The following is a 22,572-nucleotide window of genomic DNA, read 5'->3' as shown; positions in this document are numbered from 1 at the left end:
TGGATATTAGATAAATTAGTTCTACTTTTTGAATAACTCAAATATAACCCGTACATGGATTAATATATAGCAATCTCCATGCAGAGTTGTCGTTCCATGCTCTCACATACATGTACAATCTCTGCCATCACAAGAAAATCCTACCAGATTTGGTAGGGTTGTAGTTTTGTTTAAGTTTGATATTATGAAAATGTGTATCTTTTTCTTTTATATTTTGAAAATAGTGTATGAATTTAGGTTCATAACACTAAAAAATACCTAAAATTAAAGAACAATAATAACGAGAAAATGGTGTTGTTGTAAAGAATCGTAAATAAAATAAAAGTGTCGGCCAATCAACATAAAATGGTCTTTACGTATCATTTTGCGTTGTTTCAAACTAATGATTACTTATTTATGTTTATCTGAAGACCTAAACAAATCCATGTAACCAAGCAGAAATACTAAATTATGCTCCGATGTTAACTATAACCGCAACTTTTATTGACTTTCAAGCATCGTCCAAGGTATGATAACCATCAAAAAATTCTTCACAATGGCGACCTATGTAAAAGACCGAGCCAGTCCGATTGAGATAACTTGATTTTTCAGTTACTTCCCTTTTGCATTCGCCACTGCGTAGGAGATTGTTCGTCATTGATAACATTCTCTTAGCAGAGTTGTCGTTCGTGTTTCAACATTCAACAATGGCCGCCCCCATGAGAGTCTCGAGTCAAAACTTTCTTACTGCATAAATTGGCTTGTTTCGCTATTTAGAAGCTGTCATTTATGATATATGAATTATTTCTTCACTAAATCTCCGCTAATGACAACAATGGACGGAATTTGAAGGATATATTCGATGTGAATGGATCACTTTCTACAACAATGGCTTCGCCCATTAGAGACTTGATAACACTCGTGTCAAAACTTTTTTACAGCTTAAATAGGCTTGTTTCGCTATTTAGTAATGCAACAATAAATGGAATTCGAAGGATATATTCAATGTGAATGAAGCACTTTCTGGATCTCGACAGCTTGACAAGGCATAACTGGAATACTGTTTATACTGGTATTTTTAGTTATCAATTTAAGTCACATTTTGCTTTATAAATTTTGTTCGAGCGTTTTGCGACTTATTAAATGGCTATGATACCCGATATCAACATGTCATATGGGATTTGCATATCACCACGCTGTTCTGAAATACAACATTGATTACAAACTCTTTACTCAAATTACTGGTTTGTATTAATTCTTTCTTCATTCTTTTAAGTAGTTGATATCATTATAGTCAAAATAATTAGACGTAATTTACCGTTTAGTCCATGTATATCGACCTGATATTTATAGGAGTAGATATTATGTTAAAGGGGCCTTTTCACAGATTTTGTAATGTTATGACATAAGTCATTAAATGCTTTATATTGATAAATGTAAACATTGGATCTTAAAAGCTCCAGTTAAAAATCCAGAATAAAATTCTTTAAAAAAAGTAGTCCGCAGCAGGGCTCGAACCAGTGACTCCCTTAGTCCTGGAGTAAAAACGCATTAGCCTGCTCGACTATTCTGCCAAGTATGAATGGTTGATGTATTTTATACCTTATATAAGCAATCTTCGTAGTTTCACACAATTAAACAACAACAACATAACTCTCCAAATTATTCAATCGTTTCGCGTTGCAACGCTTTATAATTTTTAAATCGTTAAAAGATGCATATAATGGCTATATTAGACCATGGTAAATGTTCAGTAATACTGTTTCCTAAAAATAACATAACTAAAACGAAAATTTGCGAATCCGATACAACTTTTTTCATTTTTTGTCAATTTACCAAAATCGTGAAAAGATCCCTTTAAAGTTAAATGAACTGTATCCCAGTAACAGAGACATTAAGGCGATTGTGGCCAGTTTAGATCCAGTTCAGCCTGCAGTTGCTTGAAAGCTGTTTGCTTAAGAGCGGTGTATTTCCCCTATTCACTAAAAATAACACTTTTGATCAGAAAATTCATATATAATGATGTTTACTTTTATTTTCAAGAATCATAATGCCTCTTTTTAGTTGTATTCAGCCACAAGCTCTTGTCAGCCACTTAAGGGTTATATGTTTCCTTTCTTTTACTAAATGCAAAATAATTCTACACTTTGAGACATTCATACAATATTTATGTCTTTACAACATCGACAGGCTAATAAATTTATATATCAAGTACTTCCATACTAACAGGACCATTCAAGGCGGGCAACCTAGCAACCTTGATTTGTTCATATCTTCATTTCAATCTGTTATATGTGTTATGAATCATTTGTTCGGAGAACATTTAATGTTTGTTATAACTTTTAAATAATTCAATGTTCAAAGTGATATTGTTATTGACTGATAAGCCAACATACTGATTAAAAGGGAATATTTTATTTATTATTTGCATTTTATCTTACACGAGAAATATTTGCCTAAATGTTTTTCAAACTATAGAGAAATCTATATACAATAAATAATTAACAGCGTTTATCAAAAAAAAACATTTATGAAATGAAAGTTAAAAGATAAAAAAAAATAATGCAAGTTTTATCAGATATTCGTAATAATTTCCAATATAATTGAGTGTCTGAGCAATGTGGATGAATGAATATATCGGATAAAACAAACACTTGTCTTCACTTGAATTATGATTTATTTTTCAATATTTTATGCACTTAAGTTTAGCCTTAATGCGTTTTTATAAGCATTTATAGACAGTGTCCCTCTCCAAAATCAAGGAATTATTACTTGTCATTCATTTGTGTAATGGTATACACTAATTTTGTGGTAGAATATTTGAGAAAAACATTAGAAACGAAACTTGTCAGTAATGACATTTTCCAAATGGTTATGGAAATTACCGATCGTCAGTTTCCGAAAAACAATACGTCACGGTTTCCAAAAATATGATGGTTGTGCCAAAAGATTTTGGTGTTAATGAACATTACTGGTTTATATTTTAATAATTTCGATTCTCATTTGATTAATGGGTAATTTCAAGGCTGATAAATTTGAAATATGCAAGCTATTCTTTCGTTTTGCATATGTCTGTCGATACATCTGTACAATCGGTAATTTCTGTAACCACTCGTTAAGTTATAGCAGACACAAGTTTAAATAAAAGAAATTATGTTTTACACTAATATTCTACCTCTTTTTTGCCAAAAACTAATACATTAATGATTTAAAAGTAATATTGCATTGTTTTCAGCCAGGAACACTGTCTATGACCGCGAAAAAAAACAAAACAAACTTTTTGATTTACGATTTTTACTTTATTGATAGCTTGCATGCGGCATGGCGTTGCATGTTCCGCAAGATAAATATCTCGACTTTATTTATTGGATGATTTCGGACTGTTTCATCCAATCAGAATAATGCTTTTAACCGTAATTTAGACCCATGTTCAGCGAGATAATTAAGTACCACTTTTTATACACTGCCAAATTGTGACATAACATGTTGCCTCCCTTGTTGGTTCATGCTACTGTATTATTATGCCCCCCTTCGAAGAAGAGAGGGTATATTGTTTTGCACATGTCGGTCCGTATGTCCGTCCACCAGATGGTTTCCGGACGATAACTCAAAAATGCTTATGCCTAGGATCATGAAACTTCATAGGAGCATTGATAATGACTCGCAGATGACCCATATTGATATTGAGTTCACTATGTCAAAGAGCAAGGTCACGGTGACCCGAAATAGTAAAATGGTTTCCTAATGATAACTCAAGAACGCTTATGCCTAGGATCATGAAACTTCATGTGCACATTGATCATGATTCGCAGATGACCACTGTTGATTTTGAGGACACTAGCTCAAAGGTCAAGGTCAAGGTGACCCGAAATAGTAAAACGGTTTCCGGATGATAACTCAAGAACGCTTATGCCTAGGATCATGAAACTTCAAAGGTTCATTTATCATGACTCGCAGATGAACCCTATTGATTTTCAGGTCACTACGTCAGAGGTCAAGGTCACGGTGACCCGAAATAGTAAAATGGTTTCCGGAAGATTACTCAAGAACGCTTATGCCTAGGATCATGAAACTTCATAGATACATTGATCATGACCCGCAGATGACCCCTTTTGAGGTCACTAGGTCAAAGGTAAAGGTCACGGTGACCCGAAATAGTTAAATGGTTTCCAGATGATAACTCAACAATGTCTATGCCTAGGATCATGAAATTTCATAGGTACGTTGATCATGACTCGCAGATGACTCCTAATGATTTTCAGGTCACTAGGTCAAAGGTCAAGGTCACAGTGACTCAACTTTGAAAAATGGTTTCCAAATGATAACTCAAGAATGCTTACGCCCATGATCATGAAACTTCTTAGGTACATTGATCATGACTCGCAGATGACTCCTATTGACTTTCAGGTCACTAGGTCAAAGGTCACGGTGACTTGACACAGTAAAATGGTTTCCGGATGATAACACAAGAAAGCTTACGCATAGGATCATGAAACTTCATAGATACATTGATCATGACTCGCAAATGACCCTTATTGATGTTCAGGTCATTAGGTCAAAGGTCAAGGTCACAGTGAGTCGAAACAGTTTAATGATTTCCGGATGATAACTCAAGAATGCTTACGTCTAGGATCATGAAACTTCATAGGTACATTGATCATGACTTGCAGATTATCTCTATTGATGTTTAGGTCACTAGGTCAAAGGTCAAGGTCAAAGTGACTTAAAACAGTAAAATAGTAAATGGATGATAACTCAAAAATGCTTACGCCTAGGACCATTAAACTTCATAGGTACATTGATCATGACTGGTATATAACCCTTATTGATTTTCAGATCACTTGGTCAAAGGTCAAGGTCACAGTGACTCATAACAGTAAAAAGGTTTCCTGATGATAAATCAAGAATAGTAAGGCCTAGGATCATGAAACTTCATAGGTAAATTGATCATGACTGGCAGATGATCCCTATTGATTTTCAGGTCACTAGGTCAAAGGTCAAGGTCACACTGACAAAAATGTATTCACACATTGGCTACCACTACAACTGACAGCCTATATGGGGGGCATGCATATTTTACAAACAGCCCTTGTTTGTCTTATGTTGGTAAATGTTCATCTCGGTCAATTCTAGGTTAAGTTTGAAAGTAGGTCATATGTGGTCCAAACAAGGTCAACAAACCAAATCACAGAAAAGGTAAGTGAACACTCCAGAGGTCACATTTTCTTCCAGATCTGCACGAAAATTGGACAGAATGTTATCTCGATGAAATAAAGTTTCAGTTTGAAAGTTGGTAGTTTGTCAAAAACTAGGTCATAAGGTCAAAATATAGAAAACTTCCTTTACCTTTCTACAGGTCACATTATCTTCCTGATTTTCATGAAATTGCTTACAATGTCCATCTTAAGCAAATCAAAAGCTGAATTTGCAAGTTGGTCCTGGCAGGCTAAAGCTAGGTTACAACTTAGTCAAATCATACACAAGTTTTTGACACTATAGAAGGAGTTTTGGGTGAGCGATACAGGGCTATCTTGTTTTAGAACAGCCTGTAGTAAGAAAGGGAAGGTATTGCATTTGTTTCAAAAATAATATTTTATTATTATTGGAAGTAACTGAGCATTTATATGATGTCATAGTTTTGGTTATTTTGCTCACTTGTTGTGATGTGACAAGATGAGCTTTTGTTATCACTCTTTGTCTGTTGTATTTTATCCAAAGTTTATTGTGAACACATAAGACTTCATTTTACAATGTTCAAATTTGGGTGTCACCTCTTTGCCAGATTCTTATGAAACTAGTCACCTCTATATCATTTTGGGTTTCATATTCTATCAAAAATTAGGGCACTAGGTCAAATAAAAGAAAAGGTCTGTTTATACTTTAGTGGTCACATTTTCTCTCTGATCCACATGTAAATTGGTTAGAACATTATTTTAAATGATTTCAAAGCCAAGCTTGAAAGTAGCATATTCAACATTTAGGTCACAAGGTCTAGTCTCAGTGATTAACAGGTCACGTTCCAAAGTGGGCCATGTGCTTCCAAGCATTCGATCAATAACTAAAATCATTAAAATCTATGTTAACACTTAATTTTTTTACCTGATCTTCATGGAAGTTGATCAGAATGTTCAAATAAATAAAAGTAGGAACTCGGTAACAAGGCTCAACTAGATCGGATAGACGCAAATAGTTTGTTCATACTCACAATGCCTTTTTTCTAGATCTTCATGAAAAATTAGTAAACACCACAAGGAAACAATCAGTTTCAGGTGAGCCACATTGTGCTGTTAAAGCTATCTATGTATAGTATAGATTGTTACAAAACCTTGTTTATCAATAAAAATAAATGAAAAAAATGGCTTTCTAAAAGTTGTAGTCTTGGATGATATATTCCTCAACTTATAATCTACGACAATCTTTTGAGAAAAAAAACAAAATTTGACTATTATTATACCCCAACATACTGTGATTGGGGGCTAGCACAGGAATTCTCAATTATGTTCCTCGAAAAATAATGGATTAGCATATTGTTGCTGTTTTATCCAGTTGTCTGGACCATTACTCCCAAAAAAATTGTAAGTTCAAATATGAGATATTTAGGTAAATAAATTTAATGAAGGGAGTGCAGTGTCCAAGAACGAAAACGATTGCACCACAACCATTAACTATTGACCTGCGGATAAATGACAAGCAATAAAAAATACACAATTGCGGTGATGTAGATTAACTTAAATGGATGCTTATTTATTTTATGCTTTTCTATGATTTATACAGAAATATCACTGAAATAAACTGGTATTTCACTATTTTAAACGGTGAAAAATAACAGTGAAAATATCGATATTTTTCGAAGTTTTTTTCTGGGAAAATCGATATTCCACCGAATCCAACAAATATCCTCTATATATCCATCCTCTTCAAAAGCATCGTCAAACCAGTACTTTCAGTACTTTGATTCTATGTACACAGCCGATACCGTAACGTTTACTCGTGTAAGATGCAGAAAGAAAATGTTTATATGTGTCGAATGAACAACTCTAAAGACACTAGGTGATATACCATTGGCGTACATCTCTACGCTATACTGCACAACAAAGATAGTCAAGCGGTCTTTCGTAAAATAAGTTAACACTTTTTAAAGATAAGACAACACGGTTTCTATGTTGCTTAGTTCATGTATTTTAAACCAATGCGAACATTCCAATTATTAATTCGGGCCTACTGACAGAAATTTGTCCAAAATTTTATTTGCTCTTGGTGAACGTCCGTTAAGCTGAAAACCTGGGTTAAACAGCTACGCTAATAAACGACGCATATTAAACAAAAGCTTTTTAGAGATTTGGGCGATTTTCTCCATATCGTCCATATGCTCGAACGATAGTGGATTCTATTTTGTGGAAAAAGTTCCTGGAGATGCCCCGTGTCAGGGATAATCCAGCAATTACATATTTTGCCTCCCCAAGCACTTTACTTTTGAGATATGTGAATTTTTCCACATTTGAAAGGCGCTTGTTATGGTGCACTACAGTCTCAAATGAGTCCCAAAACTCAGTCCATTTGAGCTTGTCCCTGTCAAATGAAACCATATCCAATCTTGGTAGTTTCACATGGCATTCCTTTTGCTGTTGTGCTTTTTTTGTTTTATTTGATTTTGCATCTTTTTATGCTCAAGTTCAAATCTAAAACTTTGCATTTCTTGTTGCATCATTGTAAGCTTTTCATCTTGGTAAACATTAATCTTTTCTTCTTTTGTTCTCTTTTTGAATTAATTTTATCTTTAAAATGTTTCAAGTCCATGTAGCATTCCATAGCTTGATCGCACAGGTCACCATCATTATCTATGATTTGTTGCACACTTTTTGCTTCCTCTGTTACTTCTTGAAGTTTCTCTGATTGTACTTCCAACTTGTCACACTTGTTCTTTATTTTTTCCAAACACTTATCTGCTTTGAACACAAAGGTTTCCACATCAACGCTCTCTAAATCCATCTGCATTAATTCTCAACTCTCTGAGATTGCTGTTTGGATGTTATTTCTATATCGTGTTCTCACCCCCTTGATGGATGCGAGTGCAGACATTTTGTAAATTCTGATTATTTTACACCAAATACAATAAATCAATCACAAGGCATTAATCTGTGTAAATCCACTGGCCGTAAGAATTTACACAATTTTCACTTTTTCTTCATCCATTTGTTCACTTACTCTTATTTTTCTGGTTGTGCTGACAAGCGTCAAATTTCAGTTTGCCATTTCTTTTTTCAGTGATAAAAATTCACACGTTAATTCCTTGTGTATTGAATCTTTCACTGTTATTCCCTTTTTTATCCGGCTGGTTTACTTTCACAAGCTCGTTTCCGGTTCGCGGGCCCAAATAATGTGGCGAATCAATTCTTTATTTTGTGTTGAGGACTGTATTTTTTGTAAATTTCACCATTTCATTTGAATTAATTTTGTTATATAATTTGAGAGTTCCTAGTTCCTTTATTTCTTACAGTAACAACTGAATACTCAGTAAGTTTCTTTACTTTTTTTCCCCTCAAAGCCTTAACAAATAACCAAGGCACATAATTCAATAATAAATTCCAACAAACATCACATTCACACAAGTTCAAGTATCTCATTTATAATTTGAAGTAAATATCCAAATAGAATCATAAGTCAAAAGGTTTAAGCACTATAGATATAATCCAAACAGTCTGTAGGTGGAACTCTTGGTAGAAACTTTAATGTTCAGTGTGTTGTTGTAGTTTAGTTACACGTCGTTCCCGCGTCTTCACGACTACATTTGGTATCGACCTGACTTTAAAGGGGCCTTTTCACAGATTTTGGCATATTTTGAAGTTTGTCATTAAATGCTTTATATTGATAAATGTAAACATTGGATCTTAAAAGCTCCAGTAAAAAATTAAGAATAAAATTTAAAAAAGGAAAAAAAAGTAGCCGGTACCAGGGCTCGAACCAGTGACCCCCGGAGTCCTGGAGTTAGTCTGAAGTAAAAACGCATTAGCCCTCTCGGCTATTCCGCCGGATAGACACTTGTTAAGTATTTTATACATTATATAAGCAATCTTCGTAGTTTCGTAAATTTAAACGACAACAACAGAACTCTCCAAATTATTCAATCGTTTCGCGATGCAACGCTTTATAATTTTTAGGTTTTCAAATCGTCAAAAGATACATATAATGGCTATATTGGACTATGGTAAATGTTCAGTAATACTGTTTCCTCACAAATATCATAGCTAAAACGAAAATTTGCGAATCTGAAACAACTTTTTTCAATTTTGTCAATTTACCAAACCGTGAAAAGATCCCTTTAATGTTCAAACACGGTCGACCCCTTATATACCATCCAATCCTGTCAATCAGAATGTTAATATTGACCAATCGTAGTCAAGTTGGCGCGCAGTCTATCCCTTGAAGTTATTGGTGCCTAACTGGCTACTGTTATTGAAAGGTCTTGCGCAAATAGGATCAAATCTGCGCCACTGTATTGTTAAGAACTCATGGGAAGTCACTATGCACCACCTGCGCCACTGTATTGTTAAAAACTTATGGAAAGTCAATATGCGCCATTTCCTCAAAGTTCATTCAAGTACAAATGCAATTACATATACATTGGAATATAGAAATTAAATGAAAAATAAATGAATTTCACGACAAAAGGACCATAATATCGTTTTGCATATATGTCATACGCAGTAATTTACACAGAAACAGGTAAGAACCCACAGATACACCAAGACCAACTCTTTCTGCTATAGTTCCGATGAATTGTGTAATAGTATTTATAAATGTCAAAATGATAGACCCTGTAGTTGTTTGGACTCACAACAACACCAATATTCTTTTAATGGTGGGGGGGGGGGTCCAAACCAGAATCATTATATTGTGAATGAGAATTAGTTTGAAGACACGCATGTATTGATAATATTAACATCAATCTGAAATAGCCACATCGAGTTAAATTGTAGACTGTATATTTAGATCTAGTGGTTTACTCTGCATGTAATGTTTTGGTAGTTCAACTCCGAATAATATTGAATTTAAACACAATGACCACTCGTTATTTATAGTTGACTTCTATCATATAAACAAATGTATCGTATGTTATCAATGATGTCTTCATTGTTCAACTGTCTATTGTGGTCGAATTCTGAAAAGCAATGCTGTTAAAGCCGTTCAAATTAAACACTTTGTTGCACTGCGACCGAACATGCCTCTGATTTCAAAGCGATTTATTGCAATACAAAAACAATTCTGAAAAAAAAAGGTTATGGAATCTTGATTAAAAATACTTACAGACAACATCCCATTAAAAGTTAATGATTGTGTATAACCATCACAGTGTCGTCTAGAACGCAGGTGAGGCCTTTATATACAAATCAAGGTTAACGAGTGAAAGCCTGCATCTGTACATAGTTTATTCAAATGTTTTTTTTCCAAAAGTATATTTTCTTATCTTTCTAACCATGAATAATGATATATTGGATTGTAGTTTGTTCAAACATTTCAGTAAAACATGGAAGGAATGTATTTGCTCATGCATAACCTTGACTTTTAAGACTGTGTAAAAGTGTGTAACATGGTGGAATACAGCCTGTCCCTAAGCGGTGTGAAAGTTAAAAAATCTCTTCGCATGATTGATTAAGTACAGTGAAATCGAAAGTAGTAGGTGTATTCTTTGGTCGTATTAACGGTATAACACACAGAAACAGTTGATTGTAATGACAACAATTACTCTTACATTTTCTTTCTTATCGTGCTAGTTATTATTGAAGATGTTTTGAACGACATAAACGTACTTACAGTCAAGTTACCATTACCGGATAAAAACACAATTCGGATCAGTTTGATGTTCAAGGTTAGGTATCGCATTAAATGATTATTTTATATTTATAGTGGATAATTAAAGATGATATTTTGAACATAGCGTCTTAAACAATGTTTGAAATTTAAAACGCAATCATTGAGTCTGAATCTCCTATCAGTTTCTGCTTGTTTCCTGACAATGACATGTACATATCGCGTTGTTTATGTCTGGGCTAGTTTGGAAAACAAGATTGAACATTGTACACGTCCAATTGTATTATTATAAGTAAGTCAAAAGTATAAGCTTATAACTACCGGTTTCACATGAGGGGACTTATGGTTGTCTGTCGGTCAGTTAGTCTGTCACACTTTTCTGGATCCTGTGATAACTTTGAAAGTTCTTCATATTTTTTCATGAAACTTGAAATATGGACAGATTGTAATATGAACATTATGAACGTCATTTCATTTCGTTCCTACGTCAAAAATTCTGGTTGCTATGGCAACAAATAAAAAAATCTGACAATGGTGGAGCTGGTAGAGGACATTATTGCTTGGCAATAGTCTTGTTCTTACATGTATGTCCATTCAATAATATTTATTCCTTCAAAAAACAATCTTACTTTTGTTTTGTGCTTATGAATGTGCAACACATTGAAGGGAATGATTTATTAAGACAATAGCAGATCAATCATGGTATGCTAATATAAGTAAATGGGCTGTACCAAACATGTGAACAGACCCTGGTCCCAATTTTGACTTCAACTATTATTACGCTCAGAGGTTGTAAGATAATTGTTTAATGTTATTTTATAAAAAAAAATATATTTAAAAAAATAGTATAATAATATATCTGATACACATATTATACTATTAGTATTTAGCTGACATTAAGTTAACAGCTAATTGATTTATTGATAATTAGATCAATAAATTGCTATATCACTGTACAATGATGCATATGTAAAACATTCTTGTCTATTGAAATTGGCATATTGGGTAACTCTTTTACAGTAGTCAAAATTAATATTAAACAATGTATAATTTTGAAATCGTTTTATCTGTGTCAAAGACAAAGCATAGTCGATAATGACTTTTGACGCAATAATAATAAGAACTTGTACTGTAACTGCATGTTTTTTGTTTTTTCTTTAACAGGGCCATTTCCTACAACATGTTTTACAAAGCTATGATTATTGATATTTAAAAAAAATCGTACAAAAACATGTCTGTGCAAGATAGCCACTGAAGAAGCTAACAGTTCAGTCAACATAACCAGTCTTTCAACTGCTACAGCTGCTCCATCGTCATCATTTATAATCCTTTAATATTTAATCTTACATCAAACATTATTATTTGAAAGAAACTATATTGGTGTATAAAAAAGGTCAGCGTTATTTATACCAAGTCGGTTTTTCCAAAGTCGAGCACAATGAAGGATATGTATATTTGTGTAGCTTAAAATTTGCCAAATATTTATAGAAAAAACGAAGTAAAATAAAGCAAGAAAACTGTTTATTTACAAATAAACCTGATTCACTGTTGTTGGGTTTTTATGCCCCCCTTCGAAGAAGAGGGGGTATATTGCTTTGCTCATGTCGGTCTGTCGGTCGGTCTGTCGGTCCGTCCACCAGGTGGTTGTCAGACGATAACTCAAGATCGCTTGGGCCTAGGATCATGAAACTTCATAGGTACATTGATCATGACTTGCAGATGACCCCTATTGATTTTGAGGTCACTAGGTCAAAGGTCAAGGTCACGGTGACCAGAAATAGTAAAATGGTTTTTGAATGATAACTCAAGAACGCATACGCCTAGGATCATGAAACTTCATGGGTAGATTGATCATGACTTGCTGATGACTCTTATTGATTTTGAGGTCACTAGGTCAAAGGTCAAGGTCACGATGACCCGAAATAGTAAAATGGTTTCCGGATGATAACTCAAGAACACATACGCCTAGGATCATGAAACTTCATAGGTAGATTGATCATGACTCGCAGATGACCCCTATTGATTTTGAGGTCACTAGGTCAAAGGTCAAGGTCAGGGTGACCTGAAATAGTAAAATGGTTTTCGGATGATAACTCAAGAACGCATACGATTAGGATCATGAAACTTCATAGGTAGATTGATCATGACTTGCAGATGACCCCTATTGATTTTGAGGTCACAAGGTCAAAGGTCAAGGTCACGGTGACCCGAAATAGTAAAATCGTGACTAGCAGATGACCTCTATTGATTTTCAGGTCACTAGGTCAAAGGTCAAGGTCACAGTAACAAAAATCGTATTCACACAATGGCTGCCACTACAACGGAAGTCCCTTATGGGGGGGGCATGCATGTTTTACAAACAGCCCTTGTTTCAGCAAGAATTAGACAAGAACCCAATTATCAAAAAGTAAATACAGAAGCCAAGTTCACATTTATAAAGATTTTTCAAACAAAAATTATTATATGCATTTATTAAAACTTTATGAAATGTTTACTCGCATTGTTACTTTTTTGTTGTTAACAACAGATACCAACTACAAATGTTTACATAAAAATAAACGAAGACATCAGCCTCATGGATAAATGCCGTTGTCAGACAACTAAAACTGTTGATGATGGCCAATCCGAGTCAGTTTCAAACAATGCCCTAGACGTGCATCAGTAAGGATCTTTGTTTATTGAATAATGTCTCCGATTAAGAGTGTCAGTCTGAAATGAGCACTGAAACTAAACATTTCACCAATAAAGGAATGTGACAAAATGTTTCAAAGGGTTTGTGAATTAAAGAACCAAGCTATTAAAATTACCCCCAAATTCCCAATTTGAAGATTTCACGATGCAAATTTTCCCATTTTCAGGTTTTTTTCGCACAAATTTTTCCCAAGTGCACAGGTACGGGTACTTTTGATTGAGACACACATTTTAAGCAAGTTTCATAAATATTTGGTAGTAAATGTGGCATCTAGAGTGTTCATAAGCTTTGTCTGAAATTTTACCTACTGACCTAGATTTTGGCCCCACCTAATTCAGTCTCAAACTCAGGGGAGACGTAATTATTTCAAGAAAAGTGATGATCGATAAGTTTAAAACAAGTTTACATCTTATCATTATGAAACTTTGTGGTCATAATATCTCGACCAGGTTTGATAACCAGCCAGATCACATGAAGCGCTTAAGAATTATGGCCATTGAATTTTAAAAAGGGCAAAATTAACCGTTTCCACTTATTCAAATAGCTGTAATCTTAGCATCTGCAAATTGTTTGACAATGTATATGGGCATTATATCTAGACCAAAATCTATTTCAAGCCTGATCGCCTGATGCACGCCTTAAGTATGGCCCTTGAATTATCCCGAATGTGACAAATTAAAGTCACCTGCTCTATATTAAATGGATCCATTCAATAACTTCAGTTTGCATCAAACAATCTTGATGGAACTTTAGATAAAGTAAGCTTGAATAGAGGCCTAGCTCGGGGTTGAATTTGGGGCTAAACAGAGAAAAATGTTTTTGTGCAAGAACACAAAAGAACACATATGAAAGTATTGCATTCAAATTATGTGCAGACCAGCATTATTATAAATTGTATTATGTACTGATTGTGGACGTATTTAGTGTCATAGATCGATTCATATGTGAAATAAAAATGACATTGCAACAATGTTTAGTTGACAGTGATTTTTGTTTCATAGTAAAACAACTGTTCGTGATTATAAATTGTTAATTTATATTGGGTAAAATAGTAATGTACATGCTTGTATGTCTTTTACCACTGTTGATTATTATATGTATGTGTACTCATGGGCTTAAGGCCTTATGTATTCTGAAATAAAACCTATTTATGTTTCCGAAGATTTCAGTTTAGCAAAGTGTAGGTATAATTTTACACATAAGGCTAAGGATACTTAAATATATTTTGTAGTTCGCGGAACGACTTTAATCCCGTTCTGTAGTTGTAGTAGTTTTGGTCAGTAAAACTAAAGCTGTGTATGAGCAAAACAAGTAAAATCATGTATATTGTCGCATGTGCACAGTCTGATAAATAAAATATATCATTTAAACATCTTGTGGAGTCGGCGTTTTTATTTTGTGTTAACAATTATTCCGAATCATAATGATAATTCATATTTTGTTGAAAAAAGTTAGCAAGTTAAAAAGAACACAAACAAACATAACTAACAGATATTAACAAAAGCATCATCATGTTATTACGTTGATGAATATAATAAATATGTAAATACGAAAATTAAATAAATTCCATTTTGTTTCTAATGTAGTTTTGTGGTTTTACACACATACTGGTTGTGATAAAATGACAAGCTTTATGTTGATGTGACATGACTGTGTATATGCAACGTATGGGTTTTGTAAATTATACTTATTTACTTGTAGACGGAAAATGGATGGCAACCAAAAGAACATACTCGGACTGAAACCCGATCAGAGAATTCGTTTTGATAATAAAACTGAGGTCATGTCATAATTACCTCTACTCTATGGTCGTGCACAAACGAACTGCTGAATCTTAACGGTGTATGCATTCTCGTGACGATGCCTTCCAATACCGGTACCAAGATATTTGCCGACAAGGAGACCAACAACTGGTTCAAGACGTGCATAGCTCTCAATGTGACAAAGGAAGGACTGACTAATTTTGTTGAGAACACAATGAAAAAAGTCCACGCAGCACTTGGTACATGCAGCAGTTATGAAAAAGCTATAATATCACATCACCGATTCAGTGGTCCATCATGGAAAAACACTAAAAGACATGATTGGAAATCAAACTGGTGGGAAATAGCGAACTGTTTTCTCCCTCCACAAGGATACGCTGATGTGTCATCGGTTCAGGAATCAGACTTTAATGCGGTGATAAACATAATAATGAACTGCACAGATTTCAAAAAGTATCTCTCCTCCTCATGGCTATCACCTCCACCGCCTGACCCGCTATGTCCGTTAGAAAAGGTAATGTATACGTGTTTTAAAATGTTTAAGCACAACTAATTTTCTTCAGTGGTATTGTATTGTTATTTTTATGCCCTCTTCTTCGAAGAAGAGTGGGTATATTGTTTTTGGCCTGTCTGTCATTTTATGTGTCTGTCTGTCTGTCCCAAAACTTTAGCCTTGGTCATACCTTTTGCAATAATGAAATTTAGCAACTTGATATTTGGCATGCATGTGTATCTCATGGAGCTGCACATTTTGAGTGGTGAAGGTCATTCAAGGCCATACTTCAAGGTTAAAGGTCAAATATATGGATCAAAATCGCTCAAAAGGGGGCATAGTGTTTTACAAACATATCACTTGTTTACATTTGTTTAACTTTTTATGCTCCCCCTACATTTTTGGGTGGAGCATATAGTGTCCGCTTCGTCTGTCTGTCCCTCCGTGCGTGCGTGTGTCTGTCGGGATTTGTGCCCGGGCTATTTTTCAGCAACTAATGACTGGAATTCAATCAAACTTTATAGGAAGCTTCACTACCAAGAGGAGATGTGCATATTATCAGCGGGTTCTGGTCGGATGATTTTTTCAAAGAGTTATGGCCCTGTGAAATTTTCTATTAACTGTACATCAACTGCAATTCTTGTCAAAGCTATTTCCCAGCAACTAATGACCGGAATTCAATGAAACTTTATGGGAAGCTTCACTTCTAAAAGGAGATGTGCATATCATCAGCCAGTTCTGGTCGGATGATTTATAGCTCATCTATTTTTTGAAAAAAATTATGAGCTATTGTCATCACCTTGGCGTCGGCCTTTGCGTCAGCGTCGGCATTGGCGTCGGCGCCCGGTTAATTTTTTCGTTTTGGTCCACTTTTCTCAGAAAGTGTCAATGCTATTGCATTCAAACTTGGTAAATTTACTTACTATCATGAGGGGACTGGGCAGGCAAAGTTAGATAACTCTGGCGTGCATTTTGACAGAATTATGTGCCCTTTTTATACTTAGAAAATTGAAAATTTTGGAGAAGTTTTGTGTTTAGGTCCATTTTATTCCTTAAGTATCAAAGCGATTTCTTTCATACTTGCAACACTTACTAACTATCATAAGGAGACTGTGTAGGCAAAGTTATGTAACTCTGACTGGCATATTGACATAATTATGTGCCCTTTTTATACTTAGAAAATTGAAATTTGGTTAAGTTTTGTGTTTAGGTCCACTTTATTCCTACAGTATCAAAGCTATTGCTGTCATACTTGCAACACTTATTAACTATCATAAGGGGACTGTGCAGGCAAAGTTATGTAACTCTGACTGGCATTTGGACGGAATTATGGGCCCTTTATACTTAGAAAATTGAAAATTTGGTTAAGTTTTGTGTTTAGGTCCACTTTACCCCTAAAGTATCATAGATATTGCTTTCATACTTGGAACACTCGCAAACTATCATAAGGGTACAGTAAAAGGACAAGTTGCATAGCTCTGGTTGTCATTTTTACGGAATTATGGCCCTTTTTGACTTAGTATTTTTTAATATATGGTTAAATTTTGTGTTTCAATCCACTTTACTTCTAAAGTATCAAGGCTATTGCTTTCAAACTTCAAATACTTTCATGCTATCATGAGGTTACTGAACCTGGCAAGTTGAATTTTACCTTGACCTTTGAATGACCTTGACTCTCAAGGTCAAATTATTAAATTTTGCTCAAATTGCCATAACTTCTTTATTTATGATTAGATTTGATTGATACTTTGACAAAACTACTCTTACCTGACATACCACAATAGACTCCCCCCAAAACATCCCCCGTGCCCCCCTATATATTGTTTTTTTTTGTGTTTTTTTTTAAGATCATCTCACAAATGACCACCACACCCTCACACTTTCCCCCCCCCCATCCCCCCCCCCAATTTTTTTGTTTGAAACGGTTAAAAAACACAAATATTTATTTTTATTATTTTATTTTTTAAATACTGTCCAACCATCGCACCCAAAAATCCCCTCCCCCCCCCCCACCCAACCCCCCACCCCCGAATTTTTTTGTATTTTTTTCGCATTTTTGGAAGATAATGTAATAAATGTCCATACACCCACACTATACACCCCTCTTCACTCCACCCCTCCCTCCTTTGTGATTAAAATTGAGAGTCCATTCACATTTAAAAAGAAAATAGATGAGCGGTCTGCACCCGCAAGGCCGTGCTCTTGTTCACAGAGTTATGGCCCTTTGAAATTTTCCATAAACTGTACATATAGTGCAATTCTTGTCCGGGCTATTTCTCCCTAACTACTGACTGGAATCCAATGAAGCTTTATGGGAAGCTTAACTACCTTAAGGAGATGCGCATGTTATTAGTGGGTTCTGGTTGGATGATTTATTTAGAGAGTTATGGCCCTTTGAAAGTTTTAAGTTGCTAAACCATTCATCGTGTTATTTTGTCCAAAGTTATGCCCCTCAAGACGTTTCCTTATATCTGAATATGTAGTGCAATATTGTGACAAAAAAAAACTTTGGGGGCATCACCCGTCTGTGACGGTTTCTTGTTTAACAATTAGTTGTTTTTGAAAACATACTGTTCCATTTAGGTCCGTCAAATAGGCAGAGATGTACGCCACAGTGCCAACTGCAAGACAACAGATGCTGAACTTCAAGACTATTACCAGACATTGACCATGCTACTGGCAGATCCAGTATGGCTGGCACATGATACGAGTGCAAATATAGCCCTCAGTAGGCTTACTGATGTACGTATATACTTTTCTCTTCATGGCATTGTTGGACAAATTTCGTAGTTGTAAAGTTCATTATTCGATTACTTGATTCATTTAACATTTATGCGAGTAAATGCTTAAAATCTACCAGTCATTATGTGAGACTATTATTGATGTGTACACATGATGCACACTTGTAAGTTAGTCAGTAAACCTTATACAAGTTATATTTTGCATATGCTTGATATTAACACATGATGACAATTAACAGATTGAAGCATAGAACATGCTCTTATTTAATTAGATTAATATGATCTTTAGATAGTGTGGCAAAATATTTAAAATAGTTTAATAATTGCTTATGTCCCATTAATTTTTTTTATATGCCTTAAAGATGCATTCTGTGTAACATGTGGATTACCAATCATTGCATACAAAACTTAGAGCAAGCATGCAAATGATATATCAAAGATTTGTTGAAATCCACACAATCACACTTAATACAATTTCTAGTCTGGAACCATATCCAATATTTAATTCTTAAATGTATGTTATTATCTGTAACAAAAACAATTGCACAAATGAATGGCAATACAATTGTGTTGTTTAGTCACACTGGTAAAAACACTTGGTTTAGTCTTTGGGTGTTAGGTGAGCTTCCTGGGGCATTTAGCCCCCTTGTTGTTGTGTACGTCACATTTCTTGTTGCAGAGTAGTTTGCATGTTAACTTAGGCGATTGATTTAATAAATCAACGTGCAGCTTTTTGTCCTTGTGTGTGGTCAATTTGAAGTAGCGAACATCATAATATTGAGATTAATTTGACAAACAGCCAGGTTTTGCACTTGCTTGAAATAAGCCATTATTATAATATAACATGTGTTTTTCATTTCGATTGTAGCTTCAGAATGACCGCCTCCCTCTGACTGAATTTGGCAATTTGATTCAAGAGTTCAAACAAGCAATTGAGCGTGTTAAAGATGCCGCTGAGGAAGACTTCTCGGAAAAGGCAAAACAATCTCTGGAAGAAGGTTTGAAAAAAATAAAGGAAGCATTAAAGGACGGTGAACAAGAGATAAGAAACAAAATACAACAGGCTGATAATGAAATAACTGAAAAGATGAATAAGGCTACAAGTCAGATTGAAGAGATGAAGCATGAGAGTGTTCGGACAATATATGACAGGACAGAGTATTGTACTAGGCAGATTGAACAGAAAATCGGAGATGAGACTAAGAAAGCTGAACATACAATAACATCACAGATAGACACACTGACAAAAAGCAGTGTTAAACTTATAGAAGAACACACTAGAGATAGGATGGAGCGCATGCAACAGAAAATTGCTGACAAGGCGGGAGAAGACTTCGAAAGACGCGTAGAAGGTGAGTAACCTGTATCCTTAGACCTGACCATAAGGTTTTTGCTCAACTGGGCACAAGATGCTCATGGTGAGCGTTTGTGATAACCTTTTGGCTGTTGGTGCGCGTCATCAAATTGATATCTTGTTTACAGTCTTAAGACCACATTTAATGTCCAGCTTGATGAAACTTTTCAGAACATTTGCTCCATTGATATATCAGTTGAGTTCAAAAATGGTTCAGGTCCGTATGTAAACATGGCTGTGATGGGGGTATCATATTTCCTTTTGTGACTTAGTGAAAGTTGTTTACACTGTAGATGTAATATTTTTTTGTTTGATCATCATGAAACTTCCTCAGAACATGTGAGATAATGATATCTCTGCAAAATTCGAAAATGGTTCCGGTCTGGTAAAAAACCTTGCTGCCAAGGGCGGTACAGTTTTGCTTATATGGCTGTAGTGAAAAATTGTTAATTTGCTAGAAGTCTCTTTTTGGTCAAATCATTAAATGTTTCTCAGAACATTAATATTGAATAATGATATCTCGGCTAAGTTCGACAATAGTTCTGGTTTGTTCAACACTAAGCTCGCGGGAACGGGGAAATTTTAACAAAATGGCTTACAGTAACATTGTTAACTCACCTGAACAGTGCGCTCATATTGAACTTTTGTGATCGGCTTTTGTCCCTTGTTCACTGTGCATCATTCATCTCGCCTCGTCCGTCTTCAACTTGTACCTTGTGAACACTTTAGAGGCAACATGTATATACCAATCATTATGAAACTCGGTCAGACCATTTGTCCCAATGATATCTTGGCTGAGTTCGAAACTGGATCGTGTGACGTAAAAAGCAAGGCCACATGATCGAATTAAAGTAAAAGCTGGTTAACACTTGAAGTAACTTTAATAGTCGATTTTTCATGAAACCTGGTCTGAACATTTGTTCCAAAGATGTCTTAGTTGTGTTCGAAAAAATCGGTTCTGGTTCATGACAAAACATGCCCGCCACAGGGATGGCCACTTTTTCCTTATGTGGCTTAAGTTAAACCTTTAGAAAACTCTAAGAGTCACATTTTTGGTGATGTGGTGTGCATCATCAACATTTAGCTCTTGAGACAATTTTTTTCATCCAATATCGATAAAACTAAGTAAGAATGTTTATTTGGACAATATTTATGACGTCTCGGATCTTTGTTTCTAGTGTCAAAACTACAAGGTCACCAAGGTCAGATCTTTGAAAAAACTTGTTACCACTCTAGAGCCACATTTATGCTTAAATCTTGATGAAGCTTGGTAAGAGTGTTTATCTCGGCACTATCTAGCTTATATTAATGATCATGGTTCATATTAAAATACCAGGATCGCGCCTCTGTCATTACTTATACTTCCCTTTATTACAATTAATGTGAGCATACCATGGTTGTGCCTCTGTCATTCAGTAAACTTCCATTGATTGCATTTCATATGAGAATATTGTATTTGCGCCTCTAACATTTAGATTCAATGTAGCCTTATTGATTACAGTGTATTTGCAAATAACGTGATTGTGCATGTTTCATTCATTTCACATCCTTCATGACGGTTCATATGAGAAAACCATTCGCTTTTATCAGTCAGTTGGCCTGCTATACTTGAATATGTTGGTTGATACCCTTGATTAGTAGTCTACATAAAAAGAATATAAACAATGTGTTTGTCTATGAGCATATATCTGATTTGTAGTAGAACAAATGCTCACATGTTATGTACTTCTATGAAAATGTATTATCATTCCAGATCTTCGCTGTAGACTGGTGGACCATTACCGTGAAACTGTTAGCTACGTGCCTCTGTCTTCTTTGTATCCTAGTCTCGATAAGCACGTACAAGATGTCTATGTCAGTCCAAAACTACACAGGATAAAAATAGAGAATGATGGGAGACGCACAAAACAGGAGCAAATTTTTTCGTACAAAGATTGCTTCAACCGTGGTGATAATTTATCTAGACGTATATATTTACAAGGTGAGCCCGGCAGTGGCAAATCGACATTTGCTTCCAAGTTAGTTAATGATTGGTGTAACATACATTTTCCTTCAACGGAATCTACAAAAGAGACAACGGTGTTTGTTGACGTTGAAACTCTAAAAAAATTTTAGTTTTTCTTTTTCATCTCTTTGAGAGATTCAAGACATCAGAAGGATGTAATGCAGATGATCAAAACGCAGCTAATTGATAATATTTGTACGGAGGACGAGCGTGAAGAAGCGAAGAAACTTTGTCTTCAAATTATAAAAAATGATATATGTCTCGTTATTCAAGACGGTCTAGATGAATGGCCTAGTGATGAATCTCTTCCTTCTATGACAGGAATTCCTAAAGAAAAATGCATCATACTCACAACGTCTCGACCATGGAAACTAAGTGATGAACGTATCAAAAATTCTCAAATAGATATTCTGTTAGAAGTTGAGGGTATAAGCGATACTGAAGCATTCACTGAAAGAATACTACGATGCTTACTTGAAGAATCAATGGATATCAAAGAAAGTGTGAAGCAATTCAACATATTCCTCAAGAGTCGCAACCTTAAGTCGATATCATCTTCGCCTATGCTGCAGGCACTTGTCCTCTGTACCTGGGTAGATGATACGGCTGAGCGTCTCACCGGATCGTCACTATGTGATCTGTACACTACCCTACTTGACTGTTTATGCAAAAAAGCCACTCATGACATGTCTTATTTCAACAAATTGAATCCACCGCCAGTAAAGAACTTTGAAGG

General features: G+C 35.0%; 1 protein-coding gene across 1 annotated transcript in view; it reads left to right on the top strand.

Annotated features, from left to right (window-relative positions):
* The first annotated feature begins 10,550 nt into the window (after nucleotides 1–10,550).
* The window catches only part of LOC127871331 (uncharacterized), a 205,646-nt gene continuing 193,624 nt past the window's right edge, over nucleotides 10,551–22,572 (top strand). The window contains exons 1-7 of the mRNA XM_052414139.1: nucleotides 10,551–10,706; nucleotides 13,316–13,449; nucleotides 15,182–15,757; nucleotides 18,320–18,478; nucleotides 19,346–19,829; nucleotides 21,585–21,779; nucleotides 21,970–22,571. Coding sequence (XP_052270099.1) covers nucleotides 15,341–15,757; nucleotides 18,320–18,478; nucleotides 19,346–19,829; nucleotides 21,585–21,779; nucleotides 21,970–21,995 — 1,281 coding nt within the window. The 5' untranslated portion in view covers nucleotides 10,551–10,706; nucleotides 13,316–13,449; nucleotides 15,182–15,340 and the 3' untranslated portion in view covers nucleotides 21,996–22,571. The remainder of the gene's footprint in view (nucleotides 10,707–13,315; nucleotides 13,450–15,181; nucleotides 15,758–18,319; nucleotides 18,479–19,345; nucleotides 19,830–21,584; nucleotides 21,780–21,969; nucleotide 22,572) is intronic.

The sequence above is a fragment of the Dreissena polymorpha genome, chromosome 3, assembly GCF_020536995.1.
Source record: "Dreissena polymorpha isolate Duluth1 chromosome 3, UMN_Dpol_1.0, whole genome shotgun sequence".
Taxonomy (NCBI): Eukaryota; Metazoa; Mollusca; class Bivalvia; order Myida; family Dreissenidae; genus Dreissena; species Dreissena polymorpha.
The sequence above is the reverse complement of the archived record's forward strand: the minus strand, read 5'-3'. Positions and strand labels throughout refer to the sequence as shown.